Here is a 27,514-nt window from a genome sequence, read left to right as displayed (position 1 = left end):
TAAAATTTATTTAATGCTTTATGCTCAAGAAATTCTGATGAAAAATGTCACTCAAATGCTTTGCCCAGAATAACAGTTCAGTGAAATTCTCAGTCATGTTACACAGTCCTCATTTGGAAAACCCAAAAACTTTTGTGCATGTGAGTGATCAAGAAGAGGCCTGTTGCTGTGACCTTCACTCTTTACAGGGTGGAAACAGCACATCCATTCTGCTGTGCAGTTATATCCTGGAAGTTACATGATGTTATTGGAGTCAAAACTTTACATATTTCAAACAGGGGTACCACTGAAGCTCTAAGTCAAAATAATGAAATAAAAATTTGGAAAAATATATTAAACTATTGACAGATGAGTTGCTTAGAGCATTGGCTAATTACACTAGCCGAGTATCAACTGCAATGTCAGCACCAAAATACTGACGTAGGTTTTATATTGTTCCTTGTGTTGTTATGTACCATGCAGAATCTTAGGAAAAAAATTCCCAGAAAAATATGAAGCTTTAATGCAAAAGAAATTAAAGGAAATATATGGTGGGTTTAAGTACTACAGAGACATGAAGCATTGCTTCTTCATATCCTGCAAAAAAGCAACAGCTGTACTTCATTTTAACTTGACGTGCTTCAGAACTCATATTCATATAGGTATTTAATGATCCAAACATAATGGTCCTGCATAGTTTAATTACTTATATGAAGGCTCAACTTCATATGAAATATTTTAATAAAAGATGCTGCTGTGGAAATCTTGCTTTTGTTCTAACAAAGAATAAACTCTTTAATAGTGAAAATTCTTTGATGGAATTGGAGATTGTTGACCATGGATCCTGAGCACAGTTGACAGTCAATGTTATTCCTTCTTGATAGATTCCTTGTTTCTTCTTCCTTCGTGGTATACCCAATACAAGGAGAACAGGTAGAGTGCAAGACAGACCATCAAATCATAGTGGTAGAGTGTTGCAGCAAATAGAAGAAACAAGAAGAAATAGAATATTTTGAAAGCAATATGTTTTAAACCTGAAGACTCACTAGGTAACTTAAGTGCTTCACCCTTCTGGTTAGAAATATCTGCAGAATCAGAAGCGTGTTGGCTTTCTTTCTGTGAGTCATCAAGCCAGTTTAGTGTTTTCCTCTCAGTCATTAGATGGTCAGCTTGAGAGTCTGTTTCTCCATTTTCTTTGGTAGACTTACGAATGAAAACCTCTGGCTTCCATGACTTCTCTTGCTGGAGCTCTGCTTGATGGAAAAATTGACCTGTATTCCATCCTCTTCCTTCTCCAGAAATTGCTGTGTCTGAAGCAGAAGGTACTTCTCCTTTAATAACTTCAGAAGAGAAGCTTTTGTTAATACATGTAATTTCAGTTGCTAGATTTAAATTGTACCCTGACTCAGCAGCAACCTTGTCAATGACTTTGGATTCAAAGTATCTATACAGGTGCTCCATGCCACCTTCCACAGTGGGCCCTTCTGAAAATGCCCCTGAAGAGCTTTTATAATTGTCACTAGGCACAGTATTTGTACCAGAAGGTGGCATTTTTGTTTCAGCTTTAGAACATATACAGGAAAGTGTATCACCATAGCTTTCTCCCCCATAGAGCTCTTCTGCTTTCTCATGGCATAGATGCTCCTGAGTGCTCAGGGGACTTTTAGGTACATCTGAACGTAAACCCTCCATATCTTTCTTTCCCATAGCAGAAGCCTTTCCTGCTTCTCCTGCAGGTAAAATGTTGTCTGGTTGTGCTTTGGCACATTTTCCCCTGCTACTGCATCCAGACTTCATTTCTCTTTGCAGTGTTTCATGTACGCATGCATTATAAATACCTAAAACTGATTTCTTTTCAAATTCAGTGTCATATAATACACCCACTGTGTTGAGTTGACAAAGAGCATAATGTGAACCATCATTTCTCCCTTCACGTGTATCAAATGCTGTTTCCTTTTCCTCTGTGGGCCTGTCACTTAGTGCAGTCTCTCGAGGTAGCTTAGCAATTACTGCTTTTTCACTGCCAGGCATTTTTTCTGGAACACTTTCTGATGTTGTTTTAATTATATAAGCTGTACCTGCCTCTGTTTTCTCTGTAATACCTTGCTCAGAGACAGAAGACTTTTCACAACTCTCTGCCTCCTGGCAGGTAAACAACTCCTTTGTGGAAGTCACAGTCTGAGGTTCCATGCTCCCCCTCACTCTCCACCTAACCTCACTCCCTGTTTCTTGCCACCTCTCCTCTGCAAAGTTTGCTTTGCTTTCCCTTCCGATTGGTGTCCCTTTATTTGTGCTGTCTGGCTTCTCTCTGTCTTTGAACCTCCTGAATCCTCTGTGCTCCTGAGTGTCCTCAGGTCGCCTTTCATCCGCTCTGGTGGCCCTGGGTGCCTGCTTGTTGTTCTCAGTTGCCAGAGGTGCTGGGTTCAGGGCCTTGGCATTGTGTTTCCTGTGTGACTTGAAAGGCTTGGAAGCTTCCTCCTCACCAATTGATGCCAAGTCTGCTACTTCAATGACTTTCTTCTGCTTCCCTAAATCAGTGTTCTTTTCTGATGTTTCACCAGCTCCTTTTTTTTGTGCAGAATCTGATGAGACACCAGCATGTGCAAAAGTGCTGGCATATAAATCTCCTCTTAAATGTACCTGAACTTTGCTTTCAATCATCTTGATTTTTCCTTCATTTTTGTCAGCATCTGACAACAATGAATCCAAAGTTTGGTGAGACATTTCTGGTGCCTGGTGCTCCAGAGCTGGATTAGCATTGCCATCCAGCGTCCTTGTTATGCATTCATTTAATTGCATGGATTCATCATGCTCTGGCAAAATGGTTTCTGGTCTCGTTTCATGGGCCCCTTTTGACGTACCAGCAGCATCCTCACTGATGAATAACCTCTCCATCATCCTACTTCCTGAGGCACTATCTATTTCACCTTCTGAAATATCTGTGTGTCTCTCTCCTTGTCGGCTTGAGCCAGTAGCCGTAATATTGATAGCCTCATTCTGCTCTGTCAGAGGAAAATGTTTTGCCAACAAAAGGCTTTCACTGGTATCAGTATGTTCCAAAGACCACTCATAGCTGTTTACTGAGCCAGCAGTGCCTTCCTTCCCTGGTAGCTGATTATTATAATCTCTTACAGAATACTTAGCTTTATCTTTTAATTCTTCTCCTATCGCATGTGAAGAGTTTTCAGATGAGGAACTGATAGGCACAGAGTGCAAGTCACTGCTTCTTTCTAAACAGGTTGGCTTTTTCACCAATCTTTCAGTTTCACTTAGAAAATTAATTGGTTCTGTTGTGTATAAATTCCTTTCATCTCTGGAAGAGGTACCTTTAGCTCCTGTGAAGGGCGGATTTAACTGAAACAATAGAATAGAAAAGAATGATCAAAAAGTGCTTTGCAAAAATATGCCAAATGAAGGAGGCAGGATTTCATTATGGAAAGTTTTGTTTTCAGTAACAAGGCTTTTATGGAAACGTGTTCTAAACAATTTGCAAAATTCGCATTGCATGTATTTTTTAACATAGGTAATGAGCTTTATGGTGGTGCTGAAAGGAGCAGGAAATAAAATAGTGCTCAGAACCCTCTCTCTTTATTCATGAGTTCAGTAAGCTGCTAGTGGATTTATACAAATTAAATCTGAAGAGTATATTCCCTTAAAGGCAGGCTAATTTGTTCTCTGTACATTTGATTCTAGATTTGGAGAGAGGAAGCCGTGGGGCAAGGGGGAAGGATTGGTGCTTAAATGAGGGCATTGGTACAGTACATCAGTGTCTGGTAATGTACAGTATTGTCCAGTAAAACAAAGACACATTTCACACTGACAAATACTGTAAGGATTATCTGTGCTTCATTTCTCTCAGGGACCATTCTACAGGCTTCAAACCAGACTGGCTTTAGACAATCTGGTAAGACATGAGTTGGAAATGAGATTAGCGAAGTAAAAGACCAGAAACTAATCATTCTTCCTCCTAGCTCCCAAATATCATATTGTATTATTCAGCTGTGCCTGCTTGTCATTGCACTCTCTTCTCACTTTAGCAGAGTCACACTGATAGCACTAGCTGATCAATTAGAGGCTAGTTTCTTGGGCACCCCTTTATACATTTGCACTTGCTGTAGATACCCCCATTACAGTTTCTCTTATTAATATGTTTTCTGCAAAGCCTCTGCAAACTATTAATAGTAAAACGTCACTCAAAGAAAAGTGAGGGAGCTAATGTCTCTGCAAATTCTGTTTTAATGACCCACTGCCAACCAGTGCTCAAGTGTATTTGAGTTCTTCGGTGATGCCAACTGTCAGGATTTAACAGTGAGATGCCTGTGTTTTTTTCCCCTCCTCATAACTGACATTTGCATGATCTCAATAATTATATGCAAATCTTACGATTTCCCCTTCTTCTCACATAAGGCTCATGTTACTTGTCAACTGCACAGCTGTCTTGTGAGCCAATGCCTGTGTGTTTCAAAGATTTGGTTGTATTTCCATGTATTATAAGCCTTCATTGTTTAATTCATTAAAGAGCGCACAGTGCAAATTAACATCTAAATTATAGCTCCCCCTTCATTTATTGTACGGACAAGTTTGGCAATTGATAAACAAATGGTTATACTTGATCCTCTTTTTTGTAAAAGGGTGGACTGAGAACAAGGGATTTTAGAGGTCTTCCTTTCTATGTTTCACCATAAAGAAAAAAGAACCAAAATGTTGACTTTCAGGCAGTGAAAGGTCCAACAATAGGCAAAAAATTCAAAACTTTTTAAAGTAAAAGACAAGAAAAAATTATATTAAAAGGAGAGGAATTTTTTCTCTCTAGCAACAAGAAAAAAAAAATGGTTCCCATCTTCCTCTCTTGTCTGATTCAGCATTCACATTTTCACAGGTGATAGCTATTATAATCTATGATTATGAATATGTGCACCCAAATCATATGAGCTGAGAACAGACACTGGGAATAATAGATTGCTGTACGTGTCTCATTTATTGCCATTTTTTCTTTCATACTGAAAAATGCAAGGCAAACCACACACACACATGCGTGCACACAAATCCAAATAGATTGAATACTCACTGAGTGTGAAATTCATTGTAAAAAATATAATGTAAGATACTGATATAGAAGAATCTGCTAATATAAATATAGATATACTTACTATGCTCATATAGTTATAATTTCAAAAATCTCAAAAGTAAAGAGTACTACAAATATAAAAATTTTACAAATAGAAAGCGTATATTTAAAAATATTCCTACCCTAGAGACTAGGAGGTGAGATTTTTTTTTTTAAATATTACCCTTCTAATTCCTTAGAAATGTCTTTTAGAGCCTCTGGTAAAGAAATAAAAGGGAGAAGTCATTAATTTAAGACCAGAAAAAGTTGATGCACTATACCGAAATCAAAGTACCTTCTATTGTTGAATCGGTTAGAGATTCAAAGTAAGTACAGACCAGGGCTTTACATTTGTAAATTAGTACATCAGTCAGCTCTGTTAAAAGGGGGCATTTCACAGCTTTGAAGCGTAAATGGATTCAAATCATTTAATACTGTAGATATAATTGTGTAACACTTACCAGCAACTCTAATTCTTTTTCATCATCTTTGTGATCACCCCAGTTGTTTTCTGCATTTTCCTCTTTTGTATTTTCATTAGCTAGCTTGGTGTCTTTGTCTTCTGCTTGTGAATAAACAATCTCTGGGATGTTTGTGTCTGAAGAGTTAAAAAAACAGTTGAATAATTTCCATGAGGTTGGCTGTTACACTATTTTTAATTAACATGTGCAGTAAGGAAGAACTAATTAAACCGGGTGTTGTACCTGGAGTCCTTGAGTTATTCCATGTGCCATCATCAGACGTTGCCAATATTTCTCCTTTTCTGTTAAAAAGAAGAAACTTCTGTTATTCTGCAAAAATTATTGTTCTAATTTACCTTAGACTCAAATATAAAGACTACTAGTTAATTGCACAACACTTTGAATGCGGTTTGAAATCCTGAAAGTAACAGCTACATAAAATGTAGTGCTTTTTGAGTGACCTGATATTAAGGTTTGGTCATAAGAAAGAATGGGCCAAGAAAATGAGAATATGTTGACCTCCAGATTACATTGCAAATCTGATGGGTTTTCCCAGGCCTTTTCTGAGAAAGCACACAAAGGTGATTAGATGGGTCAGTGATAGGAGAGCATAATTTTGGGGTCAGGCAAGGGTCTGGAAGGATATATGTGTTCAAGAGGCCAGGGCTCTCTCTTCCTTGTGTTTGTCAAATATTTGTATGTTTACAGAGGTGGCTGGGAAAAGACATCTTTGTTACCTGAAATAAATCAAAATATTCTCCCTGCATGTGTACAGTATAAATCCTGTTGCTAAACTATGCCTGGCCAGCAGGAACGAATTCTGCTTCCCTCAGCCAGTGCAATTTTTTGTGTTGCTTTGCTGGCTGTGAAAACAAAGCCCAGGTTCAACACAGAAAACACCTACAGAGAGATGCTGAGTGCCTGCAGTCCTCATCAGTATCAATTGATATCAATCGAACTGCCAAGTCCTAGCAGTGTGAACTCTGTTCTTATAGGAATCTAACCTTTAGTGGGAAAGGAAAAAAAAATGTTAAGAGAATGGCACTTACGTAAAATGTAAATTATTATATCACTCCTAAAGACTTGTCTATGAGGAGCAATTTCTTTTTCTTTAGGTCTTAATTTATGTGATTTTCAACCAGCCGTCCACCTCTGTTTCTGAAAATTACAGTCTAATTTTCAAATATTAATCTTTTCCCCTTCTATTTTCTCCTAGTGTCTTTCATTTGAATTGATATAACATTAACTCTGCCACCTAAATGCTTAATTCAGAAGGAGGATGCTAAATTTATACTCTATTAAAAGAATGTAGACATCTACTGTCACTAACTTTTTAAAAACCAGTCTTTATAGGGTTTGCCAGACTTAAGCAGACAGAAGCTCTTGCCATCTGATCTAGCATCTGATCTCTGACACTGGCCACTATCAGGTACTTCAGGGGAAGATGTAGAGTTGTTGTAGGAAAATACTTTGAGTAATTTGCACTGCCCTCTTAAATTTCCTCTTGGCCATTTTTTTGTTAGAAGCTGTCCTTGAAGCATAAGATTTAATGCTCTCTCAGCAATTCTTTTTCACCATTAATTACAATAATATTAAATATTCTTGCAATCTGTATGAATGTCATGTCGCTCTTGAATTCTGGTATGTGCATAACCTCCATGAGTTTTTCACTCTTGCACTCACATTGAGTTGTACTTTCCCCTGCCTGCAGTTGCTACAATCTGCATTTCTTTCTGAAAAAGTTAGCAGATCCACCCTTTTTGTAGCTGATCTGGGGAGGTTTTAAGGTAAATCATTAGTGCTTATTATTTATGCATAGGGGTTTGGGGATGGTGGTTGGGGTTTTGGTTTTTTTTTGGTTCGGATTTTTTACTGTTCAAAGGCTTAGCTTAGTGTTACATCTAGTTCCCAGTTTTCTTCTGCCCTTTTGCATCTTTTTCACTCACCTGCTTTCATAAATCTAGACACTGTGTAGGTTGGGGTTTAACCATGATACAGATGCACTAAATCGTTTTGGTGCTATTAGGGTGTCTGCAAAAGCCCCAGATTGGGAGCCAAGACATGAATAACACATGAACAGAATCACCACCCCAAACAATGATCCCAAAACGACATGGGCCCAGCAGGAAACCTTCCACTGCTTTCCAGTAGGGAATAAAAGAGCATCCTAAAGTGTCTACATTTCTTTGAACATAGCTGACTACCTTGACTAGTGTTCAGCCATATGGATGCCACAACTCTTGGAAAGCACGGATGGCACTCTTTGGTGCTAGAAGGGTCTCTTGTCTACTTCTTAAAGGAACAGGTTTGAAAATTTTTTCACCCAAGAAGCATTCCCAGAAAAAGGGAAGCTGTTAATGCCTATATCTAGCCTAATATTCTAATGCTAGCTAGAGTTCACAGCAACTACTGTGTCATCCAAGCAGCAGTGCCACTTTCCGCTTCTATCACACCCTCATGTGATAAAAAACCCCACTGCACATCATTCATGCAAAAAATACCCAGATTACCAGAATACAGAACATTTTGGGAAAAACTGGAGGGCAGATTTGACTACTCCTAATGGAGTTGGATGCACAAGCAGGATCCTTACTCTTTAGCTTAATTTTTATGCCTTGGAAGCAAGGAGAAACGGAATTCTGCCTTGTTTCCTGTGTTTCCTATGCAGTGAATGTTTTTTGTTTTCATTAAGAAATTTTCAGTGTAAAAATATAGACACAGTATTAGAATAAGGATGTTAAGGATGAGTTCCTATTTTATAAACCTTTCAATGTACAGGTATAGAGATGCTTCAAAATGGATAATTATGGGTGTGTGCCAGGATAGTGTCACCTTATCTAGCCTTATTGTTCTAACATCTGTGTTCAGGCAGTCTTGTATATCATCCCTATTGTCAGTGGTGAGGGATTCACTTCCAAAAGTGTAAGAGCATCCGTGGCTCACCTTTCCCAACACAAAAGGAGATTCATTCCCTCTAATATGGGAATCATGAGTAAGATGGAGTGACATATCCCTCAAAGCTGCTTCTTTACCTCTGAAAGAGACTGACCATAAAGGGAAACTACATTTTGGCCATTATTTAAATCTGCATGACTCTCACCTTGTAACTCTAAATTCAAACTGGAATGTAGCTATGGAGTTTTAGTGGCTGGGACAGTAACACTCAATGTATGTGTGATCCAAGCCCCTCAGCTTTACTTTAGCTGTGATTAGAGCTGATTTTTTCCTTAATTTTTTTCTAGTAGCACTGAGAGCCCTGTTCCACAAGTTCCTTTTCACAACAGCAACACAGGTAAAATCAGCAATGATAACACAGGCTCACAGCTACACTGCAGGGCTTGTAGCATAATTTCTTTCCTATTGCACTTAATTTTATAAAGATTTCTGGTTTATAGCCCATTATTTGTGCACACCTGCCCTGCAAATACCTGAGTACAGGGAATGTCAATGTAACAGCTATTTTACTTCATTTTAGATCAGAAATATCTGTCCTCATATAATTATTCTCCGGGGAAATTTAAAATTGGCTTAAATTGAGGATATTGCTACTGCAGTGTTTGAGGATCACAAGGAGCATAAAACAAGAATAATTTAAATCACAACTTCAATTGAAGAGATGATATTTTGAGGCTATGGGTACATACAACTACAGAATAATCTCAAACCTATTTGTATATCCTAAGGATGGAAATACTTCCCAAAAGCCAATAAAAATTAGCCCCTTCATCAAACAGGGGCAATTAGAAGGTGTTTGTCTAGTTTGTAAGTTTTTTCTCCATATTTCTCTGTAAAGGTCCTAGCTCAGAATTTCATGAGCAGATTTTTAAATTAGAATATTAATTAAGCTTTTGTTTCAGAAATTAATTGTTGCACTTTGTTGAGAAGTGTGGTCTAAATTTGCCTACATGATGAGAGACACAACATTTGTATTCTGTTAAAAAGGGTTTTGTTTTATTTTAAGATGATCCAGGTATTCTGACAACAATGTGAGCTAGAAAAAAAAATCCATTATGTCAGATTATTCAATTCCATTCCAGAATAAGTAGCCATAAACCTGCAGAAGCTCTGTTGCTTTTTTTCATTTAGCTGAATGGGGCACATCTTCATAAAGTACACATAAAGGAACTCATGAATTTCTACCAGCTTAAAAGCCCCAAAACTATGCTTGTATGATTGATTCTTGATGAAATTATCATTCACTTGGATTGAGTCATAAAAACAAGTCAGGACTGAAAACATTTTATCATTGTAATTTTGCATTAGAAAAAACAAATATGAAGTTCAGGGGCTAGTAAGTAGGATTGAGAGGACGAAAATGTGACTGACACTATGTGAAGGAGTTCAGAAGTCCCAAAGGAATTCTCTGGAATTGGCATCCTAGAGAGGAAATGTTAAACTTGAACCCTAAAGATGTGAAGAGTAGACAGAAAATGTCTAGGTTACAAGAAAAAAATGAGCCAATAGACAATATTTCTTTGACTTCATGAAGGGTTGGAATAAATGCAGACATGTCAAGGCTCTTGAACTAGCCCTTTTAAGTTAGATAAGATTTTTTTTAAAAGTGAGAGTTCATCAAAATTTCAGATAATCTAAATATAACCCCACAAACAAAAGACTTCTCATAAACTCTTCTACCATAATGTTAGTGGTGGGACAGATTCTTATAGGAAGATAAATCTTGCAGGGCATAACTGACAGGAGCTGCAATTTAGAAAATTATATTATTTCATCCAGTGTGGGAGCAGAACTTGTTGTTTAAATAGGGTCCAATTAAGAGAAGTGGATAATCTCCAACCCAAATATGAGAGACCCAACAGAGGAAAACATATATTGGTTTAAAACCCTTGCTATTCAGATCTATTCAAGTGGTCCTATACTGTAACAATATCAGAAGAGTAAAAAAAATAGAAGCCCTATTTAGGAAAAAAAAGAGAAACAGTGTCAAGGCAACTACAAGCCCAGGTGTCTTCAAAAGTTTTCACAATAGACTTAAAACAAAAATTAAAGAAGAAACATAGATAAATGGAAAATGGCATAAAAATGCCCGACTCACCTGATAATATCTGTCTTTGATAAGATTACTGTATTTCCCTTGTCTAAAAATCAGTTATCTGGACTTCATTAAAGCATTTGTTGTGCAACCACATGGGAAATTTATTAATTAAATGGGAGGAGAGGGAGATGAGCATAAGAGCTGGGCCGTGGGAGAGGGGCTCGGTGCCAAGCAGGGTCCCAGGAGCTGGGCTGTGGAGCTGGCAGGCGTCGCTGGGGAATTGGAGAGGACAAGTCATGTAATCAGACTTACTCAGTCATGTTATTACAGACCAAAGCACAAGAAGTCAAAGTTAAATTAAATCCATGGCAGAGAGGAAGTTGAGAGACATCACCCACGCAGAGGAGGATTGAAAGAAATCGGTGGCCTAGAGGATCAGAATAATAGATAAGGGATGAAATTCAAAATTATAAAGTGTCAGGTTATACATTTAGGGACTAGAAAGAGTATCTGCCACAAAACTAGGCCTCAGAAGTTGGAAGAAACAGGTGAGAAAGAAAAATCATAGGGTTTTTTTGCCAGAAACCATTTCCAAGCCACTGGTGTGAGATGAGATAGACACTGTGGTATAAGGGCAAACCAAGTTCAGCAGTAATGTCTCAGGGAAGGTAGTCCCTGTTATGAAAGATTTCCAAGAAATATGCACCTTGTGGCACCAGTCACGAATAAGAACTCCTCTAGAACATTTGTCTACAATGTCCAAGAAAGATTGATTCAAACTGAAACATGTTCAGAACAGGACTAGAGCAAGACAGGCAGGATGAAAAATCTATATTAACCAAGGAGACAGATGGAGTAGTTCTGTTTTCAGCATAACAAAATAAAGTCTGAGAGGAGGAATAAGTTCCCTCTATTGATATAGCAAAGGGGTAAATATTCAAAAGACAAAAAAAAGCAGCAAGACTGTTAATGCATTAACATAAGAGTTCACAAAAACATTTGTTGTGAAAACTTAAAAGAAGATCTGCAAGCATTAGAAAAATATATCCTGGAGTTCATCAGTGCAAGTATCAGACACAAGAAACTTGTGACCTTCTTGGTCTCAGTATGGAAACAAGAATATATTTTTCTGAATGAGATTATGCAACACATTTCCCAAGAGAATAAGACTTCATGACTCCATGGTTGCAATCCAGCCCTATTTCAAATGCTCCTGTGCAGCTATTTGCCCGGAGAGCTATGCTTGCAGAAGTTTTCATTATGGAGCAGGAGGTGCTTTGGTCTGGCCTGAAACAGGTTTGGGACTACAGCCAGCAGCATCCAACTTCTTCATAATGGGTGGGGTTTATCATAGCTTGCCATGGTTTTAATTGACACACCAATATTTACCTAAAGTTGTGTCTGTATGTTTGCATAACTCACGGTACCATCCACTTTGTTCTGTGCTATATCCACTTATGCTAGATCCTATTATCTAAATCATACGATATTTATTTTTAAAACTGTGAAAAAAGGCTAAAACTGTTGGATTACAGAGTATGGAAAGATGAAAATGTACCTGAAAAACTCTGAAATTAATGCAACCTGATCAATTTCATACAACCTCATATTTAAAAGAAAACGTGGGATAATATTATTTAGTCTGAAATTCAGAGATGTATTCAAAGAATGTATTTCTCAAATATTTAGTTAAAATATGGAAAAGGGGAAAAAGTTTTTAACACTATTTTATTTAAAAATAGTCTTAGGCTTTGTGGATTGTTTCATGCTTCTGATTTTTACTGTAGATTCAAAATCAAAAAACCCAAAATTATACCCTGAAGGTAGAATTGAATGGATTGAAGTTGAAGTTGAGGTGAGGCTAAAATGTCCTCATGAAAAAGCTGGCAAGACTGAAGTTGCTAACCGAACCATAGTTGTATTTTAATTTCAGAACAGATTTCTAAGCCTAAGAGTAATCTCATACAGCAGCAGCCTTCAATATAACTAGTGCTTTTGGATCTAGCGCCAAAAATAGCCAGCCTTGCTGAAGAATGATGCCACTGGATTGTAAACAACATGTGAGATCCCTGAAATGAAGTAGTTATATGTGTCAGCAGTGTTTTACTGAGGAGCAGAAGAGCAAAAAGTAAATTAGTGCAGTTAAGTACTCATGTTTGAGCTGTCACTGAAGCCAAACAGGCAATCCTGCACAGAACTGTAACCCCACGGAGCTGGGAAAGGGAATATGGGGAGGGAAGGGCAGGCAGCTTAGTTTGGTTATTTTTGTTTCATTAGCAGCAGATGTAATTTCAGATGGAAGTAGAGAAGGAAATACCTGCATTTAAACAAGCAACAACAAAAATTATTTTAAAATGTTTTTGCACACATCAAAAGCAGAAAGCCTGCAAGATGTCTTGAAGACCTGGATGTAAAACTAGAGAAAGGGTTTTCCACATGTAATTCTAAAATTCAGTAGTATTGTATGCAATATCATTCGAAATCCACAAACATGCCACAAGAATGAATTTCTAAGGAAGAAGGAATTTTGGAAAGGATTAAGGAAGATTTTGTGTGTGTAAAGTTCTAAGCAGAGTTTTAAACTTATATTCAATTGTTTTTAAGGCTCAGAAGAATAAGGTTTCAAGATATTTTTTTACCAACATAACCCCCCATAAAAACTGGCTTGCTTTAAAATATTGCTCTATTTATATTGGTCCTAAGATACCAATTGGACAGGGGAGGAAATATTTCCGAAACCAATTCACACTGAAAGAAAAATGCAAGAAGGGAAAAAACCCTTGGTACTATTAAAAACAAAAACAAAAACAGAAACAAAAACCAAAACCAAAACCAAAACCAAAAACAAAACCAAAAACAAAAAGCAAGTCATAAAGCAAAGCAAAACATAAGCTTCATTCTGTTTCAGGAGACATCAAGGATCCTGACGGGGACCTCCAAAGTGTAAACTTTGACTTCTTTTGTGATGGTGTCTCCATAGTTAATTTTACTCTACCTCACTGACTGAATATATGATATTTAATTTTATATAAATTTATATTTTATATGAATATAAAATATGTAATGAGTAAAGACAGAATCATTCCTTGCCTCCATATTGCTCAGTTCAAAACTCACTACAGGGACAAACGTCCCTACTGATTTAAACTGACATCTGTGTTCTCAGAATTTGAAGGTATAATTTAAGAATACAACCACTCCACAATTTATTATCACATGCAGTTGTTAGTCTCAAGCCTGGTACTGCCAGGGAATTCCCAGCTGAGCTCAGGAAGAGGAGGTATAGCCCTGGCTTGAGGCCTCCTTTGTGCCTCCTGGGGCCTTGCCTTGATGTGCTGCAGCACCATGATGTGGTGTGGAGATGACAAGGAGGCTGGGAGTTACCAGTCTATGCACTGGCATAAGAGGGCAAATATATTATTTCTCCTCTGGAAAAATTCTAACATGGAGGACTGACTGCCTCACTGCTGATCAGTGCTTGACCTCCTATTTCAGGACTCTTGAAAACTGGGAAGCCACAGAACATCTGCAGCAGAGATGCATGCAGAGAGACACGTCAGTGTGCCACCACCTGTGTGTTATGGAGAGAAGCCATAAAGTGCATGTTCAGCTTCCCAGGAGCAGAGGCTCCAGTGCCCAGCAGTGCCTAGCAGGGCTGGCCTCACTGGAGCAAACCAGATGGTGGGAAATAGGATCTGGCCTCCTCCAGAGTTCTACCTGTAAGTTATCTGTTCAGGCTTTGAGCTCCTGTGTCTATAGAAAAGAAGAGCCTTGATAAAACTAAGGAGCAAAATCACTGTTATTGCCAGACCTGGTGCTTCTTATTTGTTTACCTGCATATTTCATCTAAATGAAGGCAGAATATTATTTTTATGAACAGTATGCTCTCATTTGGAATTGACACTAATGAATGCAAGGCCCTTTCCCCCTCTTGTTTGTACCATCAAATTAATTAGCTCTATTGTGACATCAGTATTTTTCTCAAGTAGTTCAAGGCTTGAGCCTTTCTTTTTCTAAAGGGCATCTTCAGTGCCCTTTATCAACCATAAGAATCATGCATCACTTGTATTTTTCATAACTAATGCTGTTTATTATAAAAACTGATTGTGATGTGAAGATTGTTATACCGTGTGGCAAATTGCCCAAACAATTACAGTAAATGCATGAGCCATAAACTGTACTGCCAAGGACACTGGTAGGTTAGCTCCTATAAAAGAAACAATTAGAGTCTGAGGTGAAAATAATAGAGATGAGATGACAGTTATTGAAAAGGCAGAACATCCAGTTTAATGTTGTAAATATAGGTTTGTAGATTACACTGATGGTTTTAAAGTGTTCATGACTTATTGAATGGAATAGAATATTCCATACTTTAGAATGGGGCCATAATTATTATTTCCTTTTAATTGTGATGTCTGATGCATTTGTGAGCAGTTGTTGAGAACATCTTCACATTATACCGATTCTATTTCTAAATTATCATCCTGCTTCAAGGGTTGGAGGGGTTTTTTTATTATTTTACTTTCTTCGCATTTTGTTGTTCAGGGTCTGTTCTGAACGAAGTATTTTCTCTTGAGGAACGTGGAGTGCTTAGAGGGTTACAGCAATAATTATTTCAGTTTCAGCCTACACACTTCACTGCTTTAAATCATCATTAGAAGTTTCATCCCTCAGCAACTCCTGCTGAGACAGTCTTAAACTCCAAGAAACAATTAGATAGGAATAGCTAATCTTTATAGCAACCTGTATATAAAGGTATTGATGAGAATTTGCCAGAAATTAAGGGAATATTTTTTTCTTAGAAATCATCTAAATACAGAAAAAGGTTATTGCTATGATTGCTAAAGAATTTCAATAATTCAAACCAGATTTGGAGTGTATGAAGATTAGAGTGCACATAAAAAGATGTTCACTGTACAGGAGGATGTGTTGCAATAAACTGTGGTATATATAAAGAAAATGCAAGAAAATTGAGAATGCCTGAGAATATTAAACAGTCCTCTGTTGTTTTGGTTTTTTTTTAAAGACAAGGCATAGGGTTAAAAGAAAATGAAATAAAATTATAATATTAGACCCTAGGGAGAGCACTAAACAACTGGACACAGAATTACGGCTGCCCAAGAAGGCAGAGGTACTGGGCACATAAAATCAGAGCAGGGAAGGGTCTTGCCAAGGTTTAGAGGAGAGGATGAAATGAGCAGCAGAGCAAAGATAGCAACCAGCAAAGGACAGTCCGTGTGAGCAGCCTGAGTTCTGACTACCAAACCCATTAGTCAGGGGAAGCTGGAAAAAGCACTAAAGTGGCTTTGAAAGCAAGTTGAAAGGAAACTAAGTGTTCGTCTAAAACACTTTTCAGGGAAATGTTCTAGGTCGTTTTCAGGCCTTTACATACTGTTATAAAAGGATGATCTTAATATGAGGTAGGGGTGTCAGAGCCGTGTTGGAATTTCATGGAGCTGCACTGAAGTTCAGGGGAGTGTTGGGGAGCAGAGTTGGGCAGGCGGCAGAGCTGTGTGCCCGGGCAGTGGCTGCCTCCTCAGGCTGAAGTAACTGCCTCTTTCCAAAACTCAAGGCAGAGTCCTGGGAGCTAGACTTTAAGTGTAGCAGAAGCCAACAGCCACGCTAATTAGAGACAGACCAAGCCTGCACAGAGCAGTGTGAGGGTGATGTGGAGAATTGCTGTCCATGCTGACAACAAAACAGAAGACAACTGAAGCTCAGCCAGCACCATTCCTCACTTCTGTGCTCCTAATGCACACTCCTGAATTTTGACTTCTCAGGTGGCTTTACCTGAAATATGGCCAATTCCCACCAAAAAGCATTTTGGCTTCAAACGATCCCTCCTTGTGGAGATGTCATGCTACACATGCCTGAACCATTACACTGTTATTATATGTCCTGTGTGGCAGTATCACGGCCTTCTGTTTAAACAATTACTTTCTTTCAGGAGGCATTTAAAAAACAGAAGCACAACAGAAAAATAATTTAATGTAAACAATGTAGGAAATCATAGCTTAAAATTATGTTAGATTCAAAACTGATTGAGACCACAAAGGAAAATATTCAGAAGCAAAAACTGCAGACAAAATCAACATCTATAAATAAAGAGCTGTGTGAACACTAAGCAGAAATAACTGAATAATATTTTAAAACATTGCCATTATAACTGATCCTACTAAAATGAAGCTGTATGTAAAATAGGAGCCCCGATTATGAATCTAGGCAAGGCTGATTTTCTTATATGACCTTCAACTACCAGCAGTGTTAGAGAAGCCTCAACCTAGTTCTTAGCAAATAGGTGTCAACCAACAAATGGGACTGACACTAATTAGCTTCCTTGTTGATAGCCAGGAAGCAGAGGACAGAGGCAGGAGAGGGCGTGGTGCACTCATTATTCGAGCAGTAGGTGAGGGCATTTGCCGGCTGGCATGGCAGAGGAGGCTGGCATTGTGGCTGTTGTTTGGAAACTACCCCTGGAATAGAAGACTTCACTTCCAGGAGAGTCAGTCACGTAAACTTCACGAGCATTTTGAATGAAAACAGAGCCACAAAGAACCTCTATTTAAATGTTTGAAATTTGAGAAAAACAATATAAACCTGTGGTATTTCTCCACCTCGAGGAAATTCCCCTTAGTTTTTTGTCTTCTCACCTAAGAAAAGGGGCTGTTATCAGAAGAGGAGAGAAGGTGAGCCTGAAAAAGGACAATTAAGGACTGTCAGTAACTTGTATGCAAGGAGAAATTAGAAAAGAAGTTTGGAAAGTGAAGTTGAAAAAGATGCTCAGAATAAGCAATATATGGTATTATGATTAATAGTATCAAGGGGGACAATTGATCAAGAGAGCAGCTGTAAGGGAATTTAAGTTTTTTTTTCTGCAAAGATAATTCCCCGTAGGATTCAGACAATGTTTGTAATAAATCTATTTTTATTAAGATTATTGGATTGGTGTTATCCAGGGGATTATATTTTCCAATTACTAATATTTTCATTTTTCAGTCTTAGTTTATGATTGAAGCAGGGACATGGGTGGCACAGAACAAAATGCATTGGCCTGACTTGGGATGAGAATAATCATTGCCTCAAAGCAAACAAAGTCCCAAGAAATTAGTCTTTATTTTCTAGCTCATTAAAAAAGACCTTGAGTTTTAATAGAAAAACATTCATACTTTTTTTTTTTAAATATTGATGTATATCTGTCCATCTGAAGATTTTAGTGCCATCCAGTCTAAACCAGGAGCCTAACACCAGTTTGGTGCCAGGATCAAACCTTTAATATAGTACTGTCTGTCCTCAAATCTCATGACTATAGGTATGAAGACTGCAGAAGAGCCCATTGCATAATAAGTCAGTTATACCTCAAATTAAGCTATAGCAATTAAAAACAGGAACATTGCCACTTTTTTCAGATCCTTTCATAGCTCTGTCATGATTGTTGTACCTTATTGTGATATCCATGTAGCAATGTTGAAGCAGTACCTGTTCAGAAGTGTTACACAGCTGTTTTATATGCAGATAGGTCAGAAAAGTCCTTTCACAAAATGGGCTAAGTATTTCATAAACAGAGAACCTCTTTCAAAAAGATTCTCCAGGGTAGTGTTAGAAAGTCTGTTGAGAGATCCATTGTGAATTAATAATGCAGGATTTTCTATTTGGATATCTATCTCCAGGGCCAGGCTGTTGAAAAAGAGGAAAAGGTGAGTGAGCAGTCAAGTTTTCTGAGGGCTAGGCTTGGCTAATGTCAGAGGATATGCTTCATAGGTCACTATTTTGTCTAGAAGAAGCATAATCAAATATCAAAATTGTTTTGTAGAAAGGAGCTAGGGGTAGTATCCCTTTGTTCTTCTCTTGCTTCTTTTTCCCACTGCTTTGAAATTTTGGAGGAGAGAAACTTCCAAGATGTGCCTATTTTGGATAAATCTGAGATAAGGAAAACATTAACCTATGTTGCCTCTGGTCTTTTTCTGAATCTCACATGGGAAAAATATAGAAGGAGCAGTCTCTTCCTGGCGTGTCAGAAGAGAGTATTTTCCGAGAGGCTGCCTGCAGTGTGTAGAGGCACGTATACAAGAAGGTGCTAAGTGCCTTAGATAGACTGTAGAGAGATAGATGGCAGTCAGGTGAGACTAAGACATAGATACCACTCCTGGGGAGGAGAACAGAAAGGGTGACCATAAAAAAACCCTTAGACAGTTGTTCTTAAGAGAGGGCAACTATGGTCTAAATCTTGGAAAGCAATTGTAAATTCACTATGTATTTCAATTGGATGAAAATACCAGGTGTTATCATGACAAGAGGTTTTTCTAACTTTTTTTTTTTTTTTTCATTTTTCATGTGCTTACTGCCACACAGCAAGAAGGCAGCTGTGTGATAGGTATCAATATTTCTATCAAGAAGACATGGAACAAAACCTAGGAGACACTGGTTCAGGTGTACTAGGGTAGCTGCGGAGACTGAAAAACTCCCCAGCCCTCTACCATAACATGAAATGTTTCAGCCTAGCATATTTATCACCCAGCATCTATAAATGTTATTGCAGGACAACAATTGTGCATCAAAACAAAATGTAAATGCCAATCCACTTGATGCACCTAAGTGCAAGGTAAGAAAAACCTGCCAGCTTAGCTTGGCTCACATCCATATGTGTAGCCTAGTGCCCTTTAAGACTACAGTTAGTAACCAGCAGTAATAAATCTTCAGGTTTAGTGTTAAAGTATCAGCTGGTTTCTCGAATCAGGAGGAGAGTGGAAAACCAAGCCCCCTATTATGTTTTGGCATGTCAACTCATACTTCTTGTGTCACTGAAGGTCTAGGGATCAAATAGCCACTTCTTGCATTCTCCCACGGTATTTAAAAGGTCTTACCCTCTTCTTTGCCCTAAGGCAGGGACTTCATTTAACTTTCAAAGTATTTGTTTGGACCATTTTTTCCACCTTTTTAAGATGAGAAGACACTCCAGATTTTATATTAAAAATACCATAGGCAATTGTTTATCTGGATCTACACTGCAGCTTCCATTGCATTGCTACAATTTGCTTCATTTTCAGAGTTGCAGTGCTGGGACTGGATCACAGCCTAAAGTTCATAATCAGAATAAACAGCTCAAATGACACTGGTAGTCATTGCAATGATTAAACCTGACTCCAGTGCTCTCAGCTAATGTTGCACTAACTTTAATCATCTTTTCAAGACTAACATTTAGCAAAGTCAAGGTGAAAGTAATGGAACAATTTTTTTTCCCAACTGAACATTTATGAACTATAGTACCTGAATGGTGGACAGGAGAGAGTATTGAAATTGTCATTTACAGCTTGGTTCAATTTGAAAAACAGATATCTTCCTAAACAAAAGAATCATTGAACATACAGGAGTTCATTTAGCAATGTACTTCTATTTTTCCAAAGGTCCTTAACCAGCAATCTGAAAGAGCATCTGGTCCTGTAAATATTAACATCCAAGGATAGTTTTACACATGAAGAATTCTACAAAGTTCAGTTAGACTCCTGATGTTCATTAAATTATTTATTGTGCCTATTGCAGGAACAAACCAGTTGCTGAATTAAAAAGTTCTATGAGTCAGTCATAGTGTTACAGTATTGGCATATTTAAATAAGTTGACGAAATTGTAGTAACTGAAAAAAAATCTTACAAGTGTAAAGCCAAGCAATGCATGTATAATACAAGTACTTATCATGGCTGAGAAATGACACCCAGACTACAGAGAAATTGTTTTGTATGATTTCATGCAAACAACTGAAAAAGCTTTGTAGCAACCAATATTTCCCACACAATAGAACACAAATTTCTGTTCTGTAGCATTGGTGAGAGCCGTTTCTAAAGCAGATAATGAAAATGAATGAGAAACCGCTGATACTAATAAATTCCAGTGTAAATACTATGCTAGGATTGCCAGTACAGCAACATGTTATTTTCGTGTGTTGTTCCCTTTTAGAAGCTTCTTTTAGTATTTCTAGTGAAATAAATGGATGGTAGATGGGTGGCACAGTTTACAACCACCAAAAGCAAAAATGTGACAGGTTTTCAGCTTTCAGGTACTCTTCAATTAGGAGACCACAAGTACAGGAAGAAATTATCTGTTTGTCTGTGCATGCCATTCTCATCCACATCTTCCACCTCTTTAACACTTCTGTGATAGCATTCAAAGACTTAAGCCATTAACCTAAATATCTATCTTTAAGGTCTTTAATAAGTTTCATATTTCAAATAGCATGCATGCTATTTGATTTCAAATATTCAAAATATTCAAAGATTTCAAAATATTGTGATTAAACAGACAGAAAAAAAACCATTGAGCATAGTTTCTGGCCAAGCAGGATTGTTCTCTATAGAATATTTTTCAAGTGGTTTATCTTAGCTTATTTTAAATTACTTTGGAGAGTAAGGCTGCAGCAATTTCCTCAAAAGATAACCCTAGAGTTGCTGTAAAGAAGCATTCCTAATGCTAAGTCAAATTCAGTTCCACAGCTTGCTTTTATCCCACTTGTCTGAATAATATATTTTAGAGCACCTTAAATAATTATCCTGTGTCCCTGGTAATTATGGTCTTCAAGTACTTGGAAAAGTCTTATTTTGGTGCCAGTCCTACCTAATTCTACAACTGAGAAAAACTGGCAATAACCAAGAAGCAAGATAAGGTCTGGGAATACTAAGTCACATTAAACACAGAGAGAAGAGTGTTCCTCTTAGCTGGCTCCCTGTGAATGGATAGCTTCTCTAGCAGCTGCTCTCCTGATAAAAACAGTAACTGCAGTCACTTCCTATTAATAGCAATAAACTTTAGTCAAATCCCATATCTGTATGCTGATCAAGATGTAACTCATGACTTAAAATGCCAGAAACAACCTTGAGATTAAATAGAGGTACACAAAGAAGATAAGTGTTTTAACACCTTTTCTGCTCTTCTTTTCCCTTCCTGATTGTGGTGACACACAATCAAAAGAACAAGGATTAAAAGGGAATATAATTTAAATGCCATATTTTAAATGGACCAGATGGGAATGCTACAGTTGTTCCTCATAGCAAAGTGCATGACAGACTATTTCCAAACATCTTGTCAGAAGCCTTTGATTATTTTTTTTTTTTTAATCACATCATAAGCTTGTGGGAAAGGCCAAGAGGAGCTGAAGCAAAACTGTTTCTCAGCACAATCTAGGCACTGGTCTGCCATCTGCCTGGGAAGACTGAGCACAGTGTAGTCCTGTAAAGCTGCATGTTCAGCAACTTTTCCTTCTTTGCCTCCCATCAGAAAGGAGATGATGAGCAGCTGAAGAAGGAAAGGTACTCATGCACAGAAGAAATTTTCTCACTGACAATTGCTTAGAGACCATTCAGTATATACACTGTCAGATTTGGCATTGGCAGCCCACAGACATGGGTTTTAATCTCTTTTTTCTCATTGTACATAGAGCAGTTCTTGTAAGAGCCATTGCCTTATTCTTTGCTGTGTTTTAAAGTGGCATCATGGAGGGAAGGCAATTGATGCCCTATTACTCGAAAAAAGGTATAGTTTAGCAATTACACCAAAAAAAAAAAAAAAGCATAGGATCAATATCAGGTGGATCACAGTGATACACTTGTGGATCTATTCAGAGTGATATATTTGTGGGCTCAGAGAGCTAAGGGAGGATAACTCTAACAGGTGTGACAAAAATACTGGCCTTCCCCTTCCTTGTTAGAGGACAGGAGTCCAGACTCATGATACCCTTCTGTAAAACAATTCTCATGCTTATCAGCCATTTTCCTGGTGCTGTCGCTTTTGGCTCTTGACAGATGGCAAGCCAAGGCCACAGAAATGGGATGTGGCATCCCCAGTGGACAGGGGACATGGCTTCCACAACTCTATCTCTGCACCTTTCAGCATGATCTGCAGGAGTTTGCCTCACCCAACACCCAGCTAGTTCCATCAGATCAGACCAATGCAGGAGCCTGGTGTCCACAATACAATCATGTGGTCTAAATCTGAGGACTGGAGAGAATTCATATTTAGAATTATTATTTATATCCCAAAAGCATGAGAGTCAAAAAAAGAGAAAAGAGTAGAAATGATGCAATTAATCTACATTTTTCTGACCTTTATATATATATAAATAAAGTCTTTTATGTGTATATATTTATATATATAGGATGGAAATTAGGCCTGTTTATTAGTAGAAGGTCTTTCATTTCCAGCAAGCCTTAATATTTTAGGAGTCAATTTTTCTCCTGAAGCATACTTACGACTATGTACAAGTTAAGCAAACACTTTCATGTAGACCCAAGCATAAATTAATTAATTTAAACATTATTTTCTCAAACTGTATTTTGTCCCTGTGCATCCTTTGAAGACTTTTGAAAACCACAAAAATTGTTAAAGTTTATGAAGAAATAATTTTAGATTGTTAAAATACAGCTAAAACCAAATACTTTATGAAACTTTAAGAGAAGACTATTTGTTCATAACTAGACATGGACGCAAAAGCAAATGAAAAATGAAGTGAAGAGGCAAACTTTTAAGTGATCTGGTTCCAAATATCCAAGTACAGACAGTTTTCAGCATTATTTTTTTGATGCAATTTTGCTTTTTACTATAAATTTTCTTTTCAGGTGCAACTTTTGAGGGTTAAGTTCATTTTTAAATTTATTTTTTTTTCTTAATAATGGTGTCAGAAATCAGCCTATTGCCCTCATTCACTCATCTTAGTCCTGGATCATGTTCTTAAGTGTAACTTGAAATAGTCATATTATTGTGTTTCCCCAGTAACTTCTTCTGTAAGTGAATATTATTCCTTTCACTTAACTAACACAACTAATCCTTTTTAATGACATTTAATGAGCCACACAAGTATGTCCTACGGTGGATCAGACTCTCTGCTTAAAAAATATGATCCTTTCATGTCTTATTTTTAACTGCAGAGGTAAATCGCACATTTTAAGAAAAAGTATAAATATCTCAGAGCCAAGAGATTAAAAAAAAAGTAAAATTGTATTATAAGTTTCTAAATTTGAAACAGAGGCTTAACTGAGTGTCCTTTCAAATTATCTTTCTGTTCTATAAAGAATTGCTATAAAGAAATCTTTAATTTAAGATATCCAACTCATGGGTATGGATAGCAATATTCCCTACCTGTCACTTTATTGTGAGAATCATAGATAAAATTGCTTTTACTTCTATCTATTTGCAATGCTGCAACTCCAAGGACAAGCTAGTTATGTTCGAGGAACATACACTTTGCTAAATGTTCTATATCCACCCAGCATAGCACACATAAATGCTGCAGAGTTTATTACCCAAACTAAAAGTAAGAGGAGAGACAGAGACAGGCTGGTGGAGGAGAGCTGGTAAATGGGCAGCAGTGCTCACTGTGAGATGAAGGAGTAACAGCACATCAGCAGCCTCACTTTGCCAGGTTTGGGGGGTTTGTTTTTCATGTGCTTTTTCTGAGATATCAAAGCAAAGGAATTTTAATGAGGGTCTGAAGGAGAATAATGAGGTACTTTTGCAGATGTCTGCAGGGTGTTCCTCCTCACTCAAAGGGGCAACATGTCCAAAGACACTTTGAAAAACAAGTGAGCAATGGAAGTTGGCATCTTAGTTATTTTGAAACAAAAGCCCCCGATTCTGACCTCATTTACACAGACAAATCTGTGACTCTTCTGAAGTCAAAGAAGTCCCTGTAGCATAAAATTAGTCCTGCATTACCTACTGCCAGAACTGTCTTTACAAGCCTTGGTGACCACTGTAACACTATTCCAAAAATACTTTCAGCTCATTTTTGCATTTATTGTAAGGACTCTCTACATTTTTCTGCCACTAAAGAGAGTCTTGAAAGTGGCTGCTTCTTAACTGTTTGACAGAAATGTGTAGTAGATCCTAATGTAGACAAGAATCTGACCACTTTGGTTTAATTTTTTTAAATGTACATGTGTATATGTGTCTGTATGAACTAATATACACATAAATGTATAGACACATACATACATACATATATATGTATGTGTAACCACATGCACACATATGCGTTCCTCTACAGTCTGACATAGAGGGAGACAACTTTATAGTCTGATTAGAGACAAAGTAATTTTATATTGAGAAGAAGACACATTATCTCCTTTCCCATTTTTTAAAACAGCTGTCTGTCTGACTTACACATAAATCATTTAGTATATCCATGTAAAAGAGTATCCCTCAGAAGAAAGGCTTCTACAACTTTATCTAATGTTATGCATGTCATGAGAAACTTTAGGGAGTTAAACACGTAGGAGTCATTTGACCTTAGATGCCTAAATTTTCAGGTTATGGTACCTAACAGTACCTAAATTTTCAGATTATTCCTGAAACCATCTGGAAGCCCAGGGCTCACTAAATTGAGACTCAGCTCTCCATGTCCATCATCTGTTCCATGTGAGCTGCCCCAGCTCAGGCTGGAGTCATACTGCCTGCACATGCCTATGGTATTTGATATCACAGCCCTTCTGCAGGCTATCTCAGGCTGTCTTACTTATCCAGAATGGGTCATGTGACACTCCTTAAAACACAGGAATTATAAATAAAACCAGACACAAATGTCAGGAATTGACCACAGGACATGTAAAAGATTGTTCCCTCTGCTCTGACATACTGGGATGTTCCTCCATGGAAGTATGATCATGAGGGATCCAGAGTTGACCCAAGGGACACTTGCCAGGAGAGCTTTGTGGACTGGCTCTCAACCAGGCCTTGGGCTAGCCTTGGGGTGGCTCCTACCCTGTGGTGTTTATACAAGCACTAAGCCATATTGTGCACCTCTCCTCACACGGCTAGTGTGTGATTAGGGCGGTCAGAAGTTCCCAGCACAGCAAGTCTGGTTTTGGGAATGAAGGTTCTGCACAGAGAAGCCCTGGCTGTCTCCCTCTTCATTAAGCTCCCACCATTGCTGCAGTTCTGTTCCTCCTTCCCTACCACTTTGGTCCAGTGGAATCAAACAGCACCGTCTTATTTTGAAAAAAAATATAGGAACTAAAACCCCAACATAAATTCAAAAACCCAAAATTAACTTAGTTCTGGCATCTGAGTATTGCAAGGGACATTACAGGTAAAGTACAGATTTAATTCTGCAGACGTCCAACTGATTTATAGTAAATTTGGGGAGAAAAATAATTGAGAATTAGATTTTTGCATGCAACATTGTTTTGCTAACAGAAAGAACATAGTTAAAAACAGTAGGAAACCAGAAGTTACTAACCCTAATTGTCTCTCTTTATATGCAATTAAAGTATAAGTTAACAACTGCCACTTTATAATTAACCTATTACTTGTCTATATTTAATGAGAGCAGTATCTAGAAGATAAATTCTATATATTTTTTTCTTTAATATATTACTGATTCTGCCTTATAAAACATACTTCATTTCACCATTTGTGAAACAGAAGCATGAACCAGTGGCAGGGAAAAGGAATTATAGCCCTAATATACAACTTGCAGAATAGCCCAACCACTTGCAGACAAGTTTGTACCAGCTATTTTAATTGCTGGATTCTTCCCTAAGTGATCCACTTCTGCTTCATGAACCACCACTACCATTTCTGATATAATAATTAAATAAATTGTGTGAAAACCCAGCTTTTGTTTTGCTTTTAAATTTTTGTTGACTTACAAAAGAAGTAGATGTGAATTATTTTAACTGTATAGCTACCTTAGTCTGGAACAAAGATCCCATTGATGTCAGCTCAGTTTATATCCAACAGAGATCAGAATTGGTACACAGTGCATAGAGGGTTTATAGACCCTCACACTACTTTTCAAATGAATGACAAGCATAAAATTATGATCCCAACTGATCTGTATGCAGATAACCACTGGCTGATAAATAAAAACACTTTACTGAAAACAAGTCTTGGTCTAATTTTTTCATTTAGAAAAGAAGTTAAGATAGAAGAAAATAACATGGGCAGTCTTGACTTGAGTAAGCATACATAGTAAGTCAGATTTAGCCAGCTATTTTCTAAATTACCAAAAATTAGGGTGTAACCTCACCTGCTTTGTGTTGTCTTTAAGCAGCCTTTAAGACAGTAACCTTTAAGATCTGTAACCTCTTTCTGGAGTTTATTATCCACCTTGGACACAGTTTCTTTCTTGTGACAAATCAGTGTGTAATTTTTGTCATCATTGTTTGCCCAGAAGGTACCAACTGATGTCTCGTAGCGTATACAGAATTCCACCTTAATTCCATCTTTCTGGAAAGGAGGCACCAAAGAAATCTTAAAGCAAAACTGATCCGTTTCACTACCACAAGAATTAGGCATGAACTCTGCAAGGATGTCATAATAACTGAGCCAGTTATTCAAAGTCATTCGAACATACACCTGTTTTTCAAAGGATACATTGAGGACTCGAATAATGCCATTCATGCAGGTAACCCCAGGCAGGAGCACGACTGACTCCAACGCTACTTTCTGCTCTCGCACTTTTTGTAAGAGTTCTTCTTGAGAAGCGGGTAATGTAAACTGCTGGGAGAAAAAAAATTCATCCTGAGGGAAAACTTCATCTTGTATATAATTTTCTTGTCCTGTATTTGGAAATTCCCAGATATCGAACTCTTTAACAGACACAAGATCAAACCCAAATGCATCAGCAAATGAAACTTTTCTTGAGATGTGGGTGGGAGTATCTGCCTCATCTTCCTCTGAAGTTGAAGAATTTCGTCTTCGGGGACGTGGGGAGAAACGAAGTTTAATGTCAATATTAACATCTTCTTCCTCTGAAGTGGAATCACTTCCAGTGGGAACTTGTAATAAGTTAGCCCTGTTAACCTGACTAGGTCCTTCAAAAGACTCCATTGGGCTCTCTGATATAAACTGAAAGAGAACTGTACAACTAGTAGCAGCTGCTATTTGAGATACCATGATTTAAAACAAGGATTAATGTTACAGTTGACATTGCAAAAGGGAGTCAGGTCTATTAATAGACGCTGTGGTGTGCGAGCTATGTTGGCCTTTCT

General features: G+C 37.7%; 1 protein-coding gene across 1 annotated transcript; it reads right to left on the bottom strand.

Annotated features, from left to right (window-relative positions):
• PPP1R3A (protein phosphatase 1 regulatory subunit 3A) lies at positions 1–27,361 on the bottom strand. Its single transcript, XM_066183060.1, has 4 exons — positions 26,551–27,361; positions 5,791–5,849; positions 5,548–5,684; positions 1–3,333 (listed from the first exon to the last, which is right to left on the bottom strand). Exons 1-4 carry the CDS (start codon positions 27,351–27,353, stop codon positions 847–849), a joined length of 3,486 nt encoding a protein of 1,161 aa, XP_066039157.1. The 5' UTR covers positions 27,354–27,361; the 3' UTR covers positions 1–846.
• Between the last annotated feature and the right edge of the window lie 153 nt (positions 27,362–27,514).

This window comes from Chamaea fasciata, unplaced genomic scaffold (assembly GCF_029207755.1).
Source record: "Chamaea fasciata isolate MVZ Bird 193981 ecotype frontalis unplaced genomic scaffold, bChaFas1.0.hap1 SCAF_5, whole genome shotgun sequence".
In the NCBI taxonomy this organism is placed as follows: domain Eukaryota; kingdom Metazoa; phylum Chordata; class Aves; order Passeriformes; family Sylviidae; genus Chamaea; species Chamaea fasciata.
The sequence above is the reverse complement of the archived record's forward strand: the minus strand, read 5'-3'. Positions and strand labels throughout refer to the sequence as shown.

Excerpts from the sequence above, each read along its gene's own strand:
- PPP1R3A (XM_066183060.1), bottom strand. The coding sequence starts at position 27,353 with ATGGAGTCTTTTGAAGGACCTAGTCAGGTTAACAGGGCTAACTTATTA. Across the intron at positions 5,685-5,790 it reads GAATAACTCAAGGACTCCAG|ACACAAACATCCCAGAGATT; the intron begins GTACAACACCCG and ends TTAACTCTTCAG. Across the intron at positions 3,334-5,547 it reads AAAAAGAATTAGAGTTGCTG|TTAAATCCGCCCTTCACAGG; the intron begins GTAAGTGTTACA and ends CTATTGTTTCAG.